Source organism: Tinamus guttatus, unplaced genomic scaffold, assembly GCF_059628265.1.
Source record: "Tinamus guttatus ecotype Peru unplaced genomic scaffold, ASM5962826v1 Tinamus_guttatus_pri_ptg000004l, whole genome shotgun sequence".
Classification (NCBI taxonomy): Eukaryota; Metazoa; Chordata; class Aves; order Tinamiformes; family Tinamidae; genus Tinamus; species Tinamus guttatus.
Window position 1 is genome coordinate 16,442,037 of NW_028288538.1, and position 18,716 is coordinate 16,460,752.

An 18,716-nucleotide genomic window follows, 5' to 3' on the forward strand; every position below is an offset into this window, starting at 1 on the left:
CCCATTCCCGTCGCGTCGCGGCCGGGCGCGGGGGCGCGCGGCGCTTTCCCCCGCTCTGCCTTTCCCGGGCGCAGCCGCCCGGCCCGGCCCGCCCCACCTCGCCCATCGCGGCCCATATTTAGTCATATCCACGGTCAAATGGCAGCGGCGGCGAATGGGGGCAGCGCGGGAGGGAAGGGGCAGGGCGGGCGCGGAGGCCGGGAGGGAGGGAGGAAAAAAAAATCCCTTTCCAAAAAAGTATTGGATGTCTTGAGGAATGCAGTCGGCCCCCTGGGAAAGCGCATATCTGTGAGGCGCTGCCCGCGCCGCTCGCACTCCGCCGGCCGCCCGCGCCGCTCGCACCGTCTCCGCGGCCGCCTCGTCCCGCAGGGGCTGTCCCCGCTTTTCCCCTCGTGCCGCCGCCGCCCGTCGCGGGGCCGCCTCGCCCGCCGCCGCCATGGACGCCATCAAGAAGAAGATGCAGATGCTGAAGCTGGACAAGGAGAACGCGCTGGACCGCGCCGAGCAGGCCGAGGCCGACAAGAAGGCGGCCGAGGAGCGCAGCAAGCAGGTCTGACCCGCCGCGTGCCCCGCGCGCCCCTCCGCGCCCGCCCCGGGGAGCCAGGGAGGGAGGGAGGGAGAAGGGGGGGAGACCTCGTCCCCCCGGTACACGCCGCCACCACCACCCTCGGTGCCAAAGTTTCCCAAAGTGCAGGGAGCAATGTGTCTGTGCGTTGTATCCCCTCTTGTGCACCCAGTTAGAGGATGACATCGTGCAATTGGAAAAGCAATTGCACGTGACGGAGGATGCGCGGGACCAAGTGCTGGAGGAGCTGCACAAGGCGGAGGACAGCCTCCTCTCGGCCGAGGAGAATGCCGCCAAGGTACCGTGCCCGCGCCACGAGCACAGCCGTCTAACTCTCTTCTTCTCTCCCTCTCTCTGTCCGTCCGTCTGTCCTCTCGCTCTCTCTTCTGCACCCGCACCTCTCCCTTTGCACGGTCACGCTGCCTGCTGCACCTTTTCCTGCCCGCCCTCCCCTCTCCACTGCTTGCTGCCTGAATCACAGCTGGAGGACGAGCTGGTGGCTCTGCAAAAGAAGCTGAAGGGCACTGAGGATGAGCTGGACAAATACTCCGAGTCCCTTAAAGATGCCCAGGAAAAGTTGGAACTGGCTGACAAAAAGGCCACAGATGTAAGTTACCCCCGTCACTGTCCCCCATAGCGAGAGGGCCCACAGACCCCTCGGCACAGGGCGGCCAGGCCTCGTGCTGGCCCCGGCGCCTCCTGGACGAGCGGCGGCAGAGCCCGCGCTGCCTCCTTGCATGAGGTCTGCGCACCCGCAGAAGCCGTCGGTTGGGTGTGCTCGCTCCACACGTGCTTTCCGTGTGCACTTGCTGCTCGGGACGTGACAGTGAAACAAGAGGCAGCTCGGCCGTCCAGATGACGGGGGAATGGCTCGGGTTGGAACAGCCCCACTCCGGTACTAGACGCAGAGCAGAGGCAGGGAGCTGGGGCTGCTGGTCTCACGTGTTGGAGCTGTGCAGAGAAGGGGCTGGGGCAGCTCCCTGAGCTAAGGGCCTCTCCTAGCTCATCTTTCTGGAGATTTCGGGGACGTTATTGCCTGTCCAAGCAATGTTCAGCCCAGCCTGGGCGCGGGCTGTGGGGAAGCTGATATTTTCAGGGTCTGCAGCTGAGGGCACGGGGATGCTGGGCACCTGGATATATATAGCGCAGCGCTTTATATGGAAGTATCGTGGCAGCCTGCGCCCCCCCAGGCGTCGTCCCCACCTTCCTGCCCCCGGCGTGCACCCGGCACGGGGGCTCCTTGAGCTGCGCCTTCCCTGCGCAGATTTGGGGCCCGGCTGGTGGGACTAGGTGAAACCCCCGCACGCCCGAGCGGGGGCTGCTCCGTGCTGTGACTGCTCAGAGTGTCCCCAGGCCGCGATGAGAGCGGAGATGAGGGGACGGGGAGCGAGGAGGGAGCAGCCCCGGGGCTGAGGGCGGCGGGGCGGGGCGGGGCGGGCGGCGGGGCGGGACTCCTTATAAGGGCAGGAATGCGGCGGCGCCGCGAGCGGCCGCAGCCCCCGCCCCGCCCCGCTCCGCCCCGCCCCGCCCCGCTCCGCCCCGCCCCGCCCCGCTCCCCGCCCCGCCCCGCCGCCCCGCTCCGCTCCCCGCCGCCAGGGGGCGCCGCCGGGCCGGGCCGGGCCGGGCGCCGCGTTCCCACCTGGCGGCGCCCGCGGAGCCGCCCCGCCCCGCCCCGCGCCGGCGGCCGCACTTCCGGGCCGCGGCGCCGTGCCGTGCCGGGCCGAGCCGAGCCGGGCCGGGCGGGCGTGATGGCGGCGCTGAGCTCGCTCGAGGCCGTGCGCAGGAAGATCCGCAGCTTGCAGGAGCAGGCGGACGCCGCCGAGGAGCGCGCGGGCCGCCTGCAGCACGAGGTGGACCAGGAGCGGGCGCTGCGCGAGGAGGTAGCGGCGGCAGCGGGGCCCGCGCCCGTCCCCCCACACGCGCGAGCAGAGCCGGGCGCTGGGACGCGCTGGCGAGGCCGGGGCTGCTCCTCGTCCCCTACCCGCATCGAGGCGCCTTCCCGGGGGCGGGGGGAGCCGGGGCGGTGCCCGGGGCCGCCGAGGTGCCGGTGTCGGCAGCTCCGCGTTGTGGCCGGGCGTTACCCGCCCGTGGGAGCGTTTGGGGAGATGCTGCAGGGCCGCCGCGCGGGCGGGCAGCTCCCGGGCCTGGGCCGCGTCTGCCTCAGCCCAGGAGCAGCCTCGGGGCCTGTCCAGAGCCCCGCGCCGTGTCGGCTGCAGAGCGAGGAGTTAAATGGGTGCCTCCTTGGGCAGAGCCAGGGCTGCCTGCATCGCTGAGTTGGAAACCATTAAGCATCTCTCTTTTTTTCAGGCAAAGTTGGCCTGAAAGGCACTTTCATGTTTGCCTGTGTTAAGTGTTGTGTTTGCCAGTGTTACATAGGTGTGCACAGAGAGACAAAGGGAAAAGTATTAGGTGGTGCAGGTGTAATTATGGGTGGTGAATGTAGTGAAAAAACGATGACAAAGGATTTCTGTCTTTTTTTGCCTTGCTCTTAGCTTTGGGAAGTGGTGGCACCCATGGGTTATTTTTCCTTTCTTTAATATAGTTGATGTGCTTAGGATGGCTGAAGGCACTGAAGCTGTGCAGAGCTGATGTCAAAGGCCAGAGCTGTTTGTGTGGTTTGTAACGATGGAGGAGGCGGCGCTGGCTGTGGGTCTCGCAGCGCACAGGCCCCCTGCACCGCTGGGGCAGCAGGTTCGCCAGGAGGGTGTGTGGAAGGGGAGGTCGTGGCCGCGTGCGGCTGCCCCGCGTTGCCGCAGGCCGCTCCTCGTGCCCCGCTCGCGGCGCGGGCTCCCGCGGCAGTCGCACCGATTTGCTCCCCGAGGCTCTCCCTGAGCAGCGCTTTGCTGCGCAGCGTTGCCACGCCTGGTTGCTATGCCAGGAAACAGGAAGGTGGTTGTTGGCTCCGGTGGCAGGAGGAGCCGCTCTGGAGGAGCGACTGCAGCTCCCAGGCACCTTTTCCCATCGCAGCTTCCTCCCAGGGCTGCCCTGGGGCTTAGCATCCCGCGGGCGGCACTGGCCTTTCCCGGAGAAGCTGCGTTGCGGCCTGGGGCGTCCAGGCCCATGGTGTTGGGGTCTGTCTTTGGGGGAGGTCATGACTGAGGCGAAATAGCGGAGAAAGCAGCGGCGCCTCTTCTGCAATGAGCCGCGTGCGGCTGCACCGCCGCGTTCCGCAGCGCTGAGGGCTGCGGAGCAGCAGCTGCCCGGGCTCTGCTGCACCTTCCCGGCGCACGTGACCCAGCAGGGAATATTTTCTTTCTCTGCAAGGTACAAATGTGTAAACAATGGAAAAGCCAAAGCTGTGGGCCAAGCATATCACAGCTTACAGCTTCTGATAGTAAATAACCAGACCATTCCCAGAGTCAGACTCGTTCTTCAGTAGCCACCATTTTTATTTAAAAAAGAAGAAAGAAAAAAGACACTATGTTATGAGCGTGCGTTTCAAGGGGCTGTTAGCGGTTGTGTTTTCAGAGTACCTTATTCCTGCTTCAATTATAGGATTGGCTGGAAAATAATCTCTTAGAGCAGTAATAATTAACACCCAATAGCAATTTATCCCTGTCATCTCTCATTGTGAAAATATGCAGTGTATAAGTGCTCTGGCAGAAGAGCAGCGGCGCGGCTGCCTGCGCCGTGGGAGTGCCCCGTGTCACTGGGGTTTTTCCTTCCTTGCCATAAAAGGAGAAAGTCCTGCTCTGCAGAAGAGTAACTTGGGCCATATAAGGGTAGTCGCAAACCCTCCCTGAGTTACTGCTTGTGGAGCAGGAAGTAAAGACCTGAACTTTAGTCGCCCTCCGTTTTCTAAGCCTGTTGTGTGCTGTTATCCGGATGAGAAGTCGTAATGTGACAATAATTAACTTGAAACATTACTAATTTCCCAAGAGTAACGTTTGGTCTCTTTCTGCCCCCAGAAGTTCCTTTGTTTCTCAGCTCAAGATGTTTGAATTGTTATTTCTTAAAAGCTAGAAATCTGAAAATATAAATTTTGGATCCTAGCTGGATAAAGACTTTATATTGGAAATAATGTGGATCTGCAGGGATCTTTTCTAGTCCTGCTTCCATATGCTCACTGCCAGTACCTGGTAATGTTCAAATATATATTTGCAGCTCTGTTATCTGGTGTGCAAGTTCTCCTCGCTGATGTTTTGTACAAAAAAAGCCAGAATTTGGCCGAGTGTATCCAAGTGCCTCTAGACAGTATAAACAACTAGTAAGTTCCTTTAATTTTTAGTGAAAGAAGAAGAAAAAGTACCAAGCTGATACTTTTGGTATGAGAGGAATTTAGGATTCTTTCTTTTGCTCCCATCCTTCCCCCCACTAATTGGATAGTATTAGAAATACTGAATTTTTACTTCCTCGTACGTGGAGAGATAGTTTCCAATACAAATCAAGTAATTTACTTCTAAGGATAGTTGTTTTGAGGTTCTTTCTGCTCTTTAATTTTCTTCTGAAAGAAATTAAAGCTTAACAAAGGGGTTGCTTCAAGAAGCCTGTTACAGAACTCTAAGCAAGCATAAGCTGGAGGTTGTTAGAGGTAGAAGCTTGTTAGGATAAGAGAGAGGTTGGTTGCGAGTATCATACGAAGGATTAAGCGAAGGCTAGTGCAAGAGAGAGGGGGGCTTGGGGGAAGCTTGGACAAGTCGTCAGAGCAATGGGCACGTTGAGGTGGCGGCCGCCCGCACCAGTGCCCTTCCGTGGTGTAGCCTGCACTGGTACTGCCTTTGCCAGCTCTGTATCTCGCCTGTGCACAAAGCTTGGGGGCATCCAGTGGCTCAGGTGGTTCTTAAATGTTCTCATGCACTCTCTGTGTGAACTCTGTCACTGCACATGCTGATACGGGTGCTGTGTTTTTACGTGTCTACCTTAAACCTTAATGAAACCAAGGAAATACTGGTACAGCATTTCTTACCAAACTATGGCCTAAGGTCAGAGTTAAAGAATTTGTGCCAGTGTACTCCTGCAGTAGATTACCCAATTCTTCTATGCTATCCTGAACAACTTGGATATTGTTCATGTTGATTTGTTTTTTTTTTTTTTTTTTTTTAAAAAAAAGGTTCAAGCTTGCAAATACAATAACAGAAGATACTTAGAGAACGATGGCTAATTCCTCTAGTACTGTTCTTTCTAGCACAAAATGTTTAGCCCTTAACGTGCTTTATGTAAAGGAAGCACTAATCACGTTTTCCCCGTTAAGCAATAACCTCACAGTTGGGTGAGGGCAGGTTTGTCTCTGGGCACATGCTGTTTAGTGGGTGAAGTGAGAAATATTGAAGTGCTTGTAAATGACACTAGCAGATATGTGGGTTGATCTCTTACAGAAGGTGATGTGTGTGTGTGTTACTGTGCATTAACTTCTGTTCTTCCTGTGCTTAGGCTGAGAGCGAAGTAGCTTCCCTGAACAGGCGCATCCAGCTGGTTGAGGAAGAGTTGGATCGGGCTCAGGAGCGCCTGGCTACTGCCCTGCAGAAGCTGGAGGAGGCCGAGAAGGCTGCGGACGAGAGTGAAAGGTGGGCAGGGCCACTCTTGAAGGCCTCATTACCCTTATGACGAAAGTGGTAATTGCCAGGGTGTGGGTTAGGGAAGTAAATGAAACCGCTCCTATGTCTCTGGATGCCTGTCATCCCCTCTGCCTTTGCCTGCAGGAGCTTCAGTTTCAGCCTGTCTGTAAGGATGTCCTAAATGTGTAGGTTTGAGTTCTTGCTTGTGCCCCAGTTGCAAGGATCAGATTTACCTGGGGTAGGATGATTTTTTTTTTTTTGATGTGTGGTGTCACTTCCTGGGAAAACTGCTTGAACCAGCCCTGGCTCCTGTGTTTGGATGGCAGGTTCTGAATGAGTGATTCTTAATTTTATTATGTGTAGAAAATACCACCTAGAGAAGAGCAAAGGGCTGAAAGAGGCTTTGGGTCTCTTGTTCATCAGATTTGTGCATGAAGGTTGAACAAAGGAGGGAGAGATAGTGCTGACTGAGTCTTATTTAGGCTGGGATTTTCATAAGTACTACTTAGGAGCTCAAGACTTGCTGACTTTGGAAGATCCCACACTTTGTTTTGCAGATTATATTTTTTGTCTGTGATGATAGAATCTTTATTTGTCAATGAATTCCAAATATAACGCACCCCTCTTCTTACCTCAGTAACACTACAGCCTGTTGAAAATAAAATGCCTTACTATTTCAAAGAGTGCTGTGTGTCTCTGATGAAAGGGAATTGCAGGCAAACTTGCATGGAAAGGAGAATGCAAAATATTTCCTGTTTTAAAAGGGTTAAAATTTGCTGGTGCGAAGTACAGAGAACTTCATTGCTCAAGGGCTCTGTTGTGACAGACCTCATGGCAGTCTGTCTGTCCCATAAAGATAGTATCTGTCAGTCCTGCAGGAATAGGAGCATGTCATCTCATGATGAGTGAAGAAACACAGATGTCTCAAGTCATTTTTATTAGATCCTTAGAAGCAAGATGGTTTTGATTTACTTTTGTATAAGATCTGTTTTCCCTGAATTTTAAAATGAAGAAGACGAGTCAGCTGGTTTCAAGTTTCTGGTAGAGCTGAACTGTGGAAAGAGCTAAACAAATGACTGCTGTTTCCTCTTAAGTCATGCAGCTCTGCTTTAAACTTCCAGTGTGAAAGCACGCAGGCCTAGAGCCCCTGGTCTGTAAAATCAAGTATTTGACATGCTTCATTCATCTTAATGTACCTCTCTAAAAGACACAATCCAGTGGTAGCAGAGCTGAAGATAAACTGGCAAGCCCTGAACCTTGCATTTCCTGTTTTACTTGTCTTTCAGAGGAATGAAGGTCATTGAAAATAGAGCCCAGAAGGATGAAGAGAAAATGGAAATCCAAGAGATCCAGCTTAAAGAAGCTAAACACATTGCTGAAGAGGCTGACCGCAAGTATGAAGAGGTCAGTTTTTGAACACAGGTCATTTGTTTCTAAAGGCCTTCAGACTCTGCGTATGGTTCCTTCTTTCCCTTGCCATATTCAGTTCGAAAGATCACAAACACCACTGTCTGCAGCTGCAGAAAAAGCCTGGATACCTGGATATCTCCAGGGGGACAAGTAGGTGGCCGGAGATCTGTGCTCCGTCCTTTACACCCTGATCTTTTAAGTAGTCTCTCAAAATGAGAGACTGTTTCTAAGCTGCCTTTTGGTGAATGGAGAAAAGAGGCTGTGAAATACATCTGATAACACAGACCCAAATGCATAATGAGGATGTCTCCTTATCAAAGCCCACATGTTTGCCCTTCAGCTAAATCCAGGAGGAGGCCCCACTGCCTGTCTCGTGGGTTCTGGCTGCAGGTGACACTGGCCGCAGCAGCGTAATGCCCGTGATTTGCCTTTTCCATAGGTGGCTCGTAAGCTTGTGATCATTGAGAGCGACCTGGAGCGGGCTGAGGAGCGTGCGGAGCTCTCGGAAAGGTACATGCGGAACTCCCCCTGAGCTGCGTGTGAGGTGCTGCGAGACAGTAACTGTAACAGCATGAGACGTTGGCAGTACACTGTGTGTTCAGCTCCAAGCTCTGTTCTGCTCGTTTACTGTAATGGTTGAAACAAGTGGTCAGCACCAAAGTAAACGTGTCTGTGTGCGTGTGCGCGTGTTTTGTCACTGCATGCTGTTCCTGCACACTGATTTTGTGAATGGCTTTTGTGCATTTCATGTGTTCACTAACAGCCAAGTCCGACAGCTGGAAGAACAGTTAAGAATAATGGATCAAACCTTGAAAGCATTAATGGCTGCAGAGGATAAGGTACTGATACTAATAAACAGTTCTTAGGTTTAACTGCAACCCAGGTCTTTCAGCTTTCATAGCCAGTTAGATCATTCAGTAGTAACAAATAAGTCCTCACTGCGCTCTTTACTCCCTTTGCATCTTGCTTTGGTGGTTTTTCTTTGGTCTCTTTTTTGTTGTTTTGTTTTTGTTTGTTCATTTTTATCTTTACAACCGATCTCCTGTGCAGCCAAAAAGAAGCTGAACTGTCTCACATTTAAAGGCCGTCTAAATATTTCTGTGTAAGCCAAGAGCGGTAGATAACTTGTGTCTGGTATTCTTAACACACTTGGAAGAGAATTTGGCGTCAGAAAGAATTGCTTTCAATCTGTGATGGATTCAGCTGCTTTTGAGGCTGACCTTTTGCTCTATAATTGTTTTCATTTTTCTCTATCTTTTCCCCCTATTTTCTCCTGTTTCTTTTGCTTGACTGAATCTTCCACCCGCCCCTTTCCTGCCTTCATTCCGAAATAACAGCAAATGTTCTGAGCTTGAAGAGGAGTTGAAAACTGTGACCAACAACCTGAAGTCGCTGGAGGCTCAGGCTGAGAAGGTAGGCTAGAGACTTACATGAGAATGTGTTAAGTTGTCAGCCGGACTGGCCTGTGTTTCTGTAGGCTGGTAACTTTTGTATGCAGCACTTTAACAAGGCCGTTTGCTCATAGAAGCATTTGGACTTTCCACTCAATCTGTATTTGGATGTTATGAGCAACTAGGGTTCTTTCGGATGCCAAATAGATCAGTAGTATTTGAACATGTCTTCTGTTAAACATCCAACAGCACTTATATAAACTTAGATAATGTACTCTAAAATGGCATTTGGAGTATTAGGGTCTTATCTCAAAATGCCCCTTCTCTTTAAAACTGTAGGATTAATTTCTCCTCAGTTCCCACTGCATAGCCCTCGTATATGATTCAACTAGTATATAGTTCTTGTACTAGAATTTGTACGACTACGGTCTGGTAAGTGGAACTCAATTCTACCCATGTTCCTTCTATGCAGTTCATCTATTGGAAGGCAGTTATGGATGTGATACCTCTGTATGTGTTGAGCGCTTGGTCTAATATCTGTGATCCTCTTTCTAATTACAGTACTCGCAGAAAGAAGACAAATATGAAGAGGAGATTAAAGTCTTGACTGACAAACTGAAGGAGGTAAAATTAGAACCATTCTTCACAGCACACCTTCCAATACTACTTTGTTTCTTTGTATATAAATACTATTTTGAGTCTTTCGAGATGAATGTGTCATTTGTGAGACAATGAGTTTTAGTGTTAGCTGCCTCTCTTCAGTGTTTCAGTTATTTCAAATCCATCTCCCGTCATTGTACGTACTTCCTTCTCATTTGAATTTTCTTTGTATATGTAAATGTTAAATATGTATATGTAAATAAGTGTGCATGTGTTTCCTAAAATTGTGTGTTTGCCTTGACTTCAGGCTGAGACCCGTGCTGAGTTTGCTGAGAGGTCAGTAACCAAGCTGGAGAAGAGCATTGATGACCTAGAAGGTATGGTTGCTTTTTTTTCGTGCTTTCTACAGAAATACAGATGTCACGTTTTCCTATTGTTTTTATTCGGTACTCGTTTCTCTTGTTCTGCTTGTACAAAGGGTCTGTTAAGAGTAAAATATGCAAAATGTTTGCTGAGTGTTTTCCAACTGAGAGGTGTTGGTAACTTAAATATTTTCAGTGAACAGTGTTTTGCTCTTGCCTGTTTCTTTTCTCTGATGCTCTGCAGATGCCTTTCGTTTTACTTCAAATTCTTTTACTTGGAAGCATATGCATATATAATGCAATTGATTAGGTAACTATTGCTAGCAACTACTTTATTTGCTTTAAAAGTTGGTGAAGAACCATGTTACGTTTGTTATAATTAGAAAGGTAACAAACAAACTTAATTTATGACCACAAAGAGTGCAGGTCAGGGCGAGCATTTTTTTTTTTTGACAGAACAATTTTAGTAAAGTTAATGGATTGTATACGTATCCAAGAGGAGAGCTTATTTACGCCAAGAGGGCTTGATTTAAGGTTTTGATAACTCTTGCAACTACAGTACAATGCGTTTTCTCCCCCAGAGCAAGTAACACAGTAGTGCTTTGTAATTAAAGGTTAAGTTATATGGCAGTTAGTTCCTAGATATTTTACAGTGTCTGAGATGTTAAGCAATGTGATTGCTGGATAGGGCAGCAAGCTTTCATCCGTGTAATGCAAAGGAAGTATCTCGGGAATAATACTCAGATGCTGAAAACTTGGGGAAGAAAACTGAGTGCTTTAGAATAAAAATCTCATGAAAAATCTGAGTTATTACTGCTCACAGAAGTGATGGGCTTTACATTGCCCATGGAAGATAAATGGAAGATAAAAATAAACGTCTTCCTTGAGCAACACTTTCAGATCTTCTGCCCCTGCTGCCGACTTGTGTGGCTCATACGTGTGTCTCTAGTCGTTGTTAAAACAGTGCCGTCCAGGTAGGGGTACACGGGCTGTGTTTTCCTTATACGCTTTGTTTGCTGCCATCTTTCTCTTGGTCACAGGTTGCCTCACTGGCAGCTCAGTTAAAGAGCTTGTCACAAAACCCTTCATTCTTTTATTATTGTTCCCTAACTTTGTATTTTGCTTCTTTTGCTCTACCTATTGCGACACTTCTTTCTGTGCGCTGTCCTCTCCTTTCCTGCTGCTTCTGGATGGTACCTCATGCCATTGCCTTCACCTCCCATCCCATGGTCACGCTCCATGTCCTTGCTCACCTTTGCCTTCCCATGGGGGAACGCTAGATGAGCTGTACGCTCAGAAACTGAAGTACAAAGCCATCAGCGAGGAGCTGGACCACGCTCTCAACGATATGACTTCCATGTAAATGTCTTTCCCGTTTGTGCCTGCTTCCGTACCCTCATAGATTGCATGCCTCTGGCTTTGGGAATTTGTGCTCCCTCTGCAGCGGGAGACGTGTTTCTGTAGTGAGAGCAGGGGTACAAAATACCATGAACAGTTTCTTTACCGTGGCAGAGTGTGGGTGAGTGTTCTGCCTAGCCTGGTAAATACTCATGGTGATTTTGTAAGCTGCCAAATAAGCCTGTGTTTACTCTTTCGTTCCCTATCTGATCCTTGTGTCTTGTGGCTGCCCTTTTTGTACCTCCGCTTTTAGATTTTCAGCTTGCCTCTGTTCATGTATTTTCTCCCAGGCCTATCACTTTTAAATTGCAGAGATATAGTTACCTCAGTACATGTTCTGTACAGGGTATGTTGTCGTTCTGCTCTCACAGTTCTCTGGAAAAGTCCTACCAGAGTTTCAGAGAAAAATGTGAGAGTTGGCTGTGTCATCTATTAATACCAATGAAAATCTAAACTTCCTCGACTGCTCTGAAATTTTCAGTTGTTGAATTGTACATGCAGAAATTGATTGAGAATACTCAGTCATTTAAACTCACAGAAGTGATAGAATTAAAATATGGGTTGTTTCTGTGAAGATTACTTGAAAAGCTCTTTTTTTTGTGCACAGTGGCAGTAACTTGCAATAGCAGAGGTTTCAGTATCGGATTTAGTCCGTGAGGGTGGAAAGGAGGAGCATTTTGTGCCGGGACGTGGCAGGGTGCTGGAGTGTGGGGCTGGAGCTGCGCAGCGAGGATGCGGCCCGGCCCTCCGGGAGCCCGGAGCTCTGCTCAGAGATCAGCGCTGCTCAGTACCCAGCTCCTTCCTCTCGTGCATGAGCAGCATGTGCTTGACAAGGGAAAGAGGAAGGGCTGGGGCTCTCATGCTGTGATGTTCAGCCCCAGCCTCTCTTTCCAAACCAAACACACTTTCAGCAGGGCATGAGCTTTGGCTAGAACTGAAAAGGTGTTTGGTATTCACCTGGTTTTTTTTTTTTTTTTTTTTTTTTTTTTCTTGCCTGCCTTTAGACCCCTACACCTATTCATCACTTCCCCTCTCTCCCAACTTCAGTAGCATCTAATGTCTGCTTTGTATCCTCTTTATGTCCCAACATATGCTTTTGCTCAATGACTTATCACACAAATGGATTTTTTTTTTCCTCTGTATATAGAAATTACAGTATTTCTTTACTTTGAGATATCCCAAAATGGAAAGCAGACTTTAAAATGCACTTCTCTGCTGGCCCGTGAGGATTTGCAGTAGCGTTCTGGTCCTGCATGGTGTGGTATTTCCCTGGTAGTCATCTCGGCATGCTGGGCTCTGCTGTGCTGTTGCTATCTTTTGAAAATCTTTACTGCACCTTTTTATTTCCTACCTTATCTCACCTTTTCTTTTCGTGCAGATAATTTTCTTTGCTTCAGTTCTCCAAAGACATCTCCATCAGGTTGGATAAAACATCTTTCCAGGCTTTTGGATGTTTCCTGGGCTCTTTGTCCTGTCTGTTACCTTACCTGACTTTCTAGCGCACCCGTCTCCAACTATGCCCTGTTTGTGCTCTGTTGTACAGAAACTCCACATCTCAGTGTAAAATAAACATCCCAGCTGTATCCCTTTTGCTATTCCCGTGCCTTTTATTTATTTAAATAGCTATTTTAGTTATTAATAAAAAGTTGCTTTTTTGCCACTAGGGACTTAACTTCTGCTGTTTCCATTTCTTTCCACAAACACTTCTGCTTAAATGTTGGCGATGCAAAGCCAACAATATCAGTGTAAGGGGTGAGAATGCTATTCCTGGTATTTTGAGGCTGATGCTGACCAGTCATGATCTTGATCTTAAGTTATGATGCAGATAAAATGACGCTGAGATTTAATGGGATTTTTTTAGCTTGTTATTCTCAGGCCAAAACTGCAAGGACACTGCTCCCTTGGGGTCACTTGGTCGTGGGAGCAAGGCCAAGATAGCAGTTAAGCCCTTGCCATTAGGCTTTTCATTTTAGAGTTCAAATTGTCCTCTGAGCTTGACATTGAAGATTTCCTGCTTTTTATTTAAGTATCTGGGTTTTTAAAATCCCTTTCCTAGAGAAATTAAGGAGTAACATGGAAAGCTCAGCACCTTCCCCCGCTTTCTCCCAGCAGTAACTTTACTGTCCTGCAGGAAAGCTGCACTCTACCACATGCGGTTTCTCGGGAAGGGTGCTGCTTGTTACCTTTTTTACCTTATGCTTTCTCTTGAGAGATCAGCAGGGAGATTCCCGTAGCTTTTCAGTCTTGTACTTACCTCAGGTTAGCGCGTGAAGTGCAGATTCATGAGAAATGTTTCAAACCTGAAATAAGAAACTCGTCGTTACGTTGATACTGAAATCGGTCTGCTGTGAACAAACATACTGGTTTCAGGTTGGAAAGCCCAGACAGTGGATTTCAGTTGGTGTGGCAGTGTCTAAGTATGGAACGTTAAATACTGCCACCTCTTGCTCTTTTGTGCTTTTATATACAATCTTCTTTCACAGTGGAAAATGCTATTTCCAGTTTATGTGAAAGCATCAGTTTCAGTTGAGTTGAGTTAATATGCAACTAACTGTGTGTGTTGCCAAGTTCTGAAGCCACAATAACTGATAAGCTCATCACATTGCAATGGAGTTTTAATTATGCTATATGCCAAATGTAACTGGCTTTCTTGTTCAACTTTAGATTACAAAATTACACTGTTGAGTAGTTTTAATCTACTTTTCTCCTCCAAGCCTGTTTTCCAAGTAATGTGTGAAACGGGTCCATCTCTTCCCCTCAGATAACTTCATCTCATTCCAGGTTTTATCCCATGGCATTTGTTTCTTTCTGATGTTACAGGGTGTGGGAGGAAGTGCAAGTATGGGGTGTATATCAACAGTCAATAGTTTGCCACTCATGAATCACGATATAATTATATTTTGCATTCAGTGTATTGAAATTGCAGAGTAAAATGTTTAGTGTGTAGGTCAACCAAGAGTATTTCAGCATTTGTGAAACAACTAAAGCCAGATGTGGTTAACTTGACAATTGCAAGAGTCTGGGTAAAGGAGAGCATGGTCTCTTGTCAGCTGAGCTGTGGTAACTGAGGCTACAGGAACTTCAACCACTGAATGTATCATTTGTTTCACTATATCAGTAATTGTTTGCTTTTTTTCTCATCTTATTGCAAAATGTTTTTATGCAGTTAAAATCCAACATAGGGATGTAGTAATGCTTAAAAAAATAAAATAAAGGGGGAGGTCTTCACAGTAACTCTAAATATCGATGTTTAAATCTCCCCGTTCCCCTGGAACGTTCCTCCTCATACCTCTGTGCTGCAGGGTGAGGAGCCGCTGTCCCTTGCGGTTCCCCTCCCAGCCGTGCGGGTTGGCCGCGGCTCGGAGCGGCGCTCGCCGTGGGGGCTCCGTGGAGCCGGCGCGACGCGCTCGGCGCCTCAGCGCTGTCCGGCGCCAGGCTGGCCCCGCGCCGGCTCTCCGTGCTGACCACGGGCTTTGAGGCTCGTTTGGATGTTAAGAAATACTGGAAATCTGTGCCTCAAAAGAGGATTTTTACTGTGATGCATCCGCTGAGCATCCTTTTTTTTTTTTTTTAGTTCAAGTTTGTTATGTTGTCATGTTTGAGTGACCACATCTTGCTAAACAAGTCGGATTTTTAGTAACTGAGGTTTGGATGTTTTTTTCAGTGTGTGTCTTAGTATGTGGCATTGTTCCAATAGAAGAAACAAAAGCTTCATTAACGGTCCAGACCTCAATTCCTTGACATGCACGGACTTTCCTGAGCTGGCGTCAGGCCGGGCCTGGGGATGTCGTTGCGCAGGCGCTGAGTTCGGTGCCCAGCTCCGCCGTTACGGCGGGTGTGACCATGGGCATGCGGGATCCCGTGGAAGCTCCTCGAAGGTTGTGGCAATGGCTGCCTTGCTGTGGGGTCATCTCAGAGCAAGAGGCCAGGAGATTGGTTTGTCCCTGGACTATCAGGAAAACGTACATAGGTTGAAAAGGCAAAACAGTGAAAAACCATCAGAGACCTTTGCTTCCCTGTCTACAACAGCTCTTAAATTTACTGCCATGACACAGCTGTAGGTGTTTGATCGTGAAGTGTGCTCTTGGCTCGCCGTACGTGGGCAACGCAGATTTCCGCACTGCCATTTCATTTACCTTCAGCGTGATTTTTTGTGCGTGTGTTGTGCAGTTTTTGTCTGTGTTTTGAAGTACCACCAGGGAGTTTAAAGCCTCTTTATATTAGTAGCTCAAGTTCTCTTGCCCTGGTAGAAACACCACGTGTGGAGCTGTGAGGTTCCACGGTAGGGATGCCCTGGAGCTGCGGGCTCGGGGATCACCCGGATCCTGCTGAGCTCCATGCCAGGAGCTGAGGAGAGGCCTCCCAGACGGGGCGAGCAGCAGGGCAGCTTCCGTCACACCCGGGGGACCCGGCTGGCCGCTCAGCGACGCCTCTCCTCCCTTGGCCACACTAGGATGCAATTGCCTTCCGCCAGCTGAGACGAGAGGTTCCAACACACCTACAAAAAATGATTCACAAAACAAACTTTCTGTGCGTTATTCGTAAGCTTTGAGCAAGATTTAGCCCTTTTAGGAATGTAGCTGCAGTTCTTCCATTTTTATTCCTCTTCACCTGTCTCGCAGCTGTTCTCCCCAACAGGAGGATTAGCAGATCCTCCTTAGGTTATAATAGCAGCTCCTTGGAGCAGCTATTTAATTGCTAAAGTTCTAGAGACAAAGGTAAAATGTTTCTCTGTATGTTACTAGTTACTGAACTGTCTGTGGTGTGACCAGTTTCTTTATTAACTCTGACTTACCTGTTTTCTCTGTCTAATCTGTCTTCATTCTGCCTCTTTTTTTCCTTCTAACCTGCTTGCTGCCTGTCAGACCAACTCTACCAGCAACTTGAGCAAAACAGTCGCCTAACTAATGAACTAAAGCTGGCATTGAATGAGGATTAAACTTTAGTGTGAATATCTTGTTAACTTGTTTAAAAACTGCTTCTTCCAAAAGTTCCTCAAGAATGAATCAGTAAATGTAGAAAGAAGCAAGAAACCTAGAAATTGATTTTCAGGATGTTGATTCTGTGATAAATTAACGGATGAAATTCTCAGTTTATGTTGGAAAAAATAAAACGGAAGTGCTCCTTCAGATGAGGCTGTTGATTGTCTGTACACACAACTACTCTGGAGGAGCTGCAAGCTCCTAGTTGGGCTGTGCAGTAGCTCCTTCCCACTTTGGTACCAGTTACAGCACTTTGCCAACAGTATCCAAGGAGTAACAGCCTTCCTTGGAGAGAGACGATGGGTTTAGCTGATGCCATAAACTGGGCCTGAGGGCCCGAGTAGGAAAGGAAGTAGACGGAAACCAGGATTCAAATTTCAAAACCCATATAAAGTATATTTATGGCTGTTCTCTCTGGAGATAGTAATGCATTAATTTTGCATTACTACAAAAGGCACTCTTATTTGACTAAAAACAAAACAAGAAATAGGAGCTCCATGTGCAAATACCTGGTCGGTTTGAAGGTATGCTTGCGTTAGTGTGAAGTTACATTATGGGGTTCTGGTAAGATGCAGCTCTAGAATATTGTGCTCATTTACTGTGTCATATAAGTGTGTTAAATGACAGTCCTATAAAAGTGTGCATGCAACATAAAGCTGCTTTTTTATTATTTGATGGCAGAAATAAGTTAATTTTCTCAAAAGTCATTTGGCTGAAGGAGATGGCTCTAGTGGGGTTTTTTTTTAGTTCTATGCAAATTCTGAATTACATGAGCTTAAAGCATGGAGCTGCAAAGACCTTGCATCTGTCTTTCTTACTGCCTTACTTTAAAAAGCAAATAAAAATCAACTCGCCATTCCACATTCCTATGGCAAAGAGCTCCCAGAACATACAAGAATATAGTCTCTGACAGTACGTTTTCTTTAAAAATGCAGCTGTGAACAGTTCTAGGCTTGCATTACTTGCATTTTTTATTAATTTGGAGCTCTCCCTGTTGTGCTGTCTGAGGACATGAGCATTTATGAGCATGCACATTTTTACCTTGTGAAGCTCCGTGAGGAGTGCTGATTGCATGCCTTTGTGTTCTGAGAATGGGTGCCTCCAAAGAACTGCTATTCATGTTCTAATTTTCTAATCCCACAACAGAGAAAGTGGCGCATGCCAAAGAAGAAAACCTTAGTATGCATCAGATGCTGGATCAAACTTTACTGGAGTTAAACAACATGTGAAAACCTTCTTAGCAGCAACCACATTATTTGTGTTATTATTATTTTTTTACACCTGCTTGCCGTGAAACCCCATAAACATGTCTTTATTTTAGTTTCACCACAGTCACAAGAACATCTGCTAAATTGTCAGGCAGGGGTCAGGGAAACACCCAAATGGGCAAGCCATATGCGGGTTAAGCTATGATATTATGGTTTCTATGTGCCATTTCCCAACAAAATGTTACCTACACTTTGTAGAGAGTTCAGCAATATGCTTAGATTTGAGGAACCCTGGCTGTGGCAGAAAGTGTCCCACCTCAAGTGCCAACTACAATTTTTATCAAGAAGATTGACTCACATTCAAGAAAGATAAGGTGGAAATGGTGCTATTCTAAACACTGAGGTCTTTTGTTTGCTCTCAGACAAGTCAGGAGTTTGACCAGCACAGTAACTTATTTTATTGGCGTTTTATTGATCTGTGAGGATTTGGACTTTCTGTGCCTTCTAATTCAATAAAACGAAGGTTATGTAAAAAACAAAACCAAGCGCTTCTGGGGGTTTTAAACTGTGTGCTTGCAACTCATTACACAAGTGTAGGCCAGCATTTCACCTTGAGTATTTGTTCAGTTGTATTTTTCATGTTGAAATGAAAGATTCAATAAATTCAAGACAAAAACAAAATTGGTAGAGATTGTTTAAAATGTATTTTATTTGTGGGGAGTCTGGGGGAGGGGGAGGAATTTATAAATCGATAATCACCTCACTTTATTTTTCACACTTTCTTTTGAGCAGTTTCAGAAGTATGCCTGTATGTATACATTGTATAATGATATGGAATAAAATGCACCTTTTAGGACATTTTTTAAATTCTGCTCTCCTGTGGTTTGTTTCTCCTCACCCTTGCTTTGTCTGTGTTGTGCTGAAACAGGCCCGTGCGCAGGGCACATCTCTGGGCCGAGGCACCACCCTGGTCTGGGGTCTCCTCTGGTGCCTGTAGAACTGCCCTGAGCGGCTGGGGCCTGGGCTCGGGGGAGACTCGGCCGTTCTGGGGCTCTCTGAGGGCCCTGTGCCCAGAGGCCTCCCCAGCACCCGGCTATAGCTCCATGTGGTTACGAGCCCGGGGAGCAACCGGCCCCAGGCGCTGCCTGAGCTTGCGCGTGGACAAACCTGGGTTCAGCGGAGTCAGCGGCAGAGCTTCCCCGGGACTGTGGTGGGAAATGAGCCTGCACGGCTGGGCTAATGCCCGTGCTGCCTTGCGTTTGTGTGTCCTCCCTGCTAATACCTGTTAACTGCTCTTGACAGGGT

The 18,716-nt window shown here is 48.1% G+C and overlaps 1 protein-coding gene across 21 annotated transcripts; it reads left to right on the forward strand.

Annotated features, from left to right (window-relative positions):
* Positions 1 to 297: 297 nt before the first annotated feature.
* On the forward strand, positions 298 to 18,278 carry TPM1 (tropomyosin 1). 21 transcript variants are annotated; one of them, XM_088520498.1, is made up of 10 exons: positions 299 to 550; positions 738 to 863; positions 1,047 to 1,172; positions 5,936 to 6,069; positions 7,347 to 7,464; positions 7,910 to 7,980; positions 8,234 to 8,309; positions 9,423 to 9,485; positions 9,769 to 9,838; positions 11,104 to 11,186. In XM_088520498.1, the coding sequence occupies exons 1-10, from the start codon at positions 437 to 439 to the stop codon at positions 11,184 to 11,186; spliced, it is 981 nt and encodes a 326-aa protein (XP_088376624.1). In that variant the 5' UTR covers positions 299 to 436. The 21 variants fall into 21 exon arrangements, with proteins under 21 accessions (XP_010217829.1, XP_010217813.1, XP_088376624.1 ...); XM_088520501.1 differs by lacking the exon at positions 8,234 to 8,309 and adding an exon at positions 8,808 to 8,883 and having other exon boundaries at positions 304 to 550; XM_010219527.2 differs by lacking the exons at positions 738 to 863; positions 11,104 to 11,186 and adding an exon at positions 16,087 to 16,270 and having other exon boundaries at positions 298 to 550.
* The last annotated feature ends 438 nt before the right edge of the window (positions 18,279 to 18,716 follow it).

Bases quoted from the DNA above. Each gene is read 5' to 3' on its own strand.
- TPM1 (XM_088520492.1), top strand. From the start codon at position 437: ATGGACGCCATCAAGAAGAAGATGCAGATGCTGAAGCTGGACAAGGAG. The intron at 7,465-7,909 runs GTCAGTTTTTGA...CCTTTTCCATAG, and splicing joins CTGACCGCAAGTATGAAGAG to GTGGCTCGTAAGCTTGTGAT. The intron at 7,981-8,807 runs GTACATGCGGAA...CCGAAATAACAG, and splicing joins CGTGCGGAGCTCTCGGAAAG to CAAATGTTCTGAGCTTGAAG.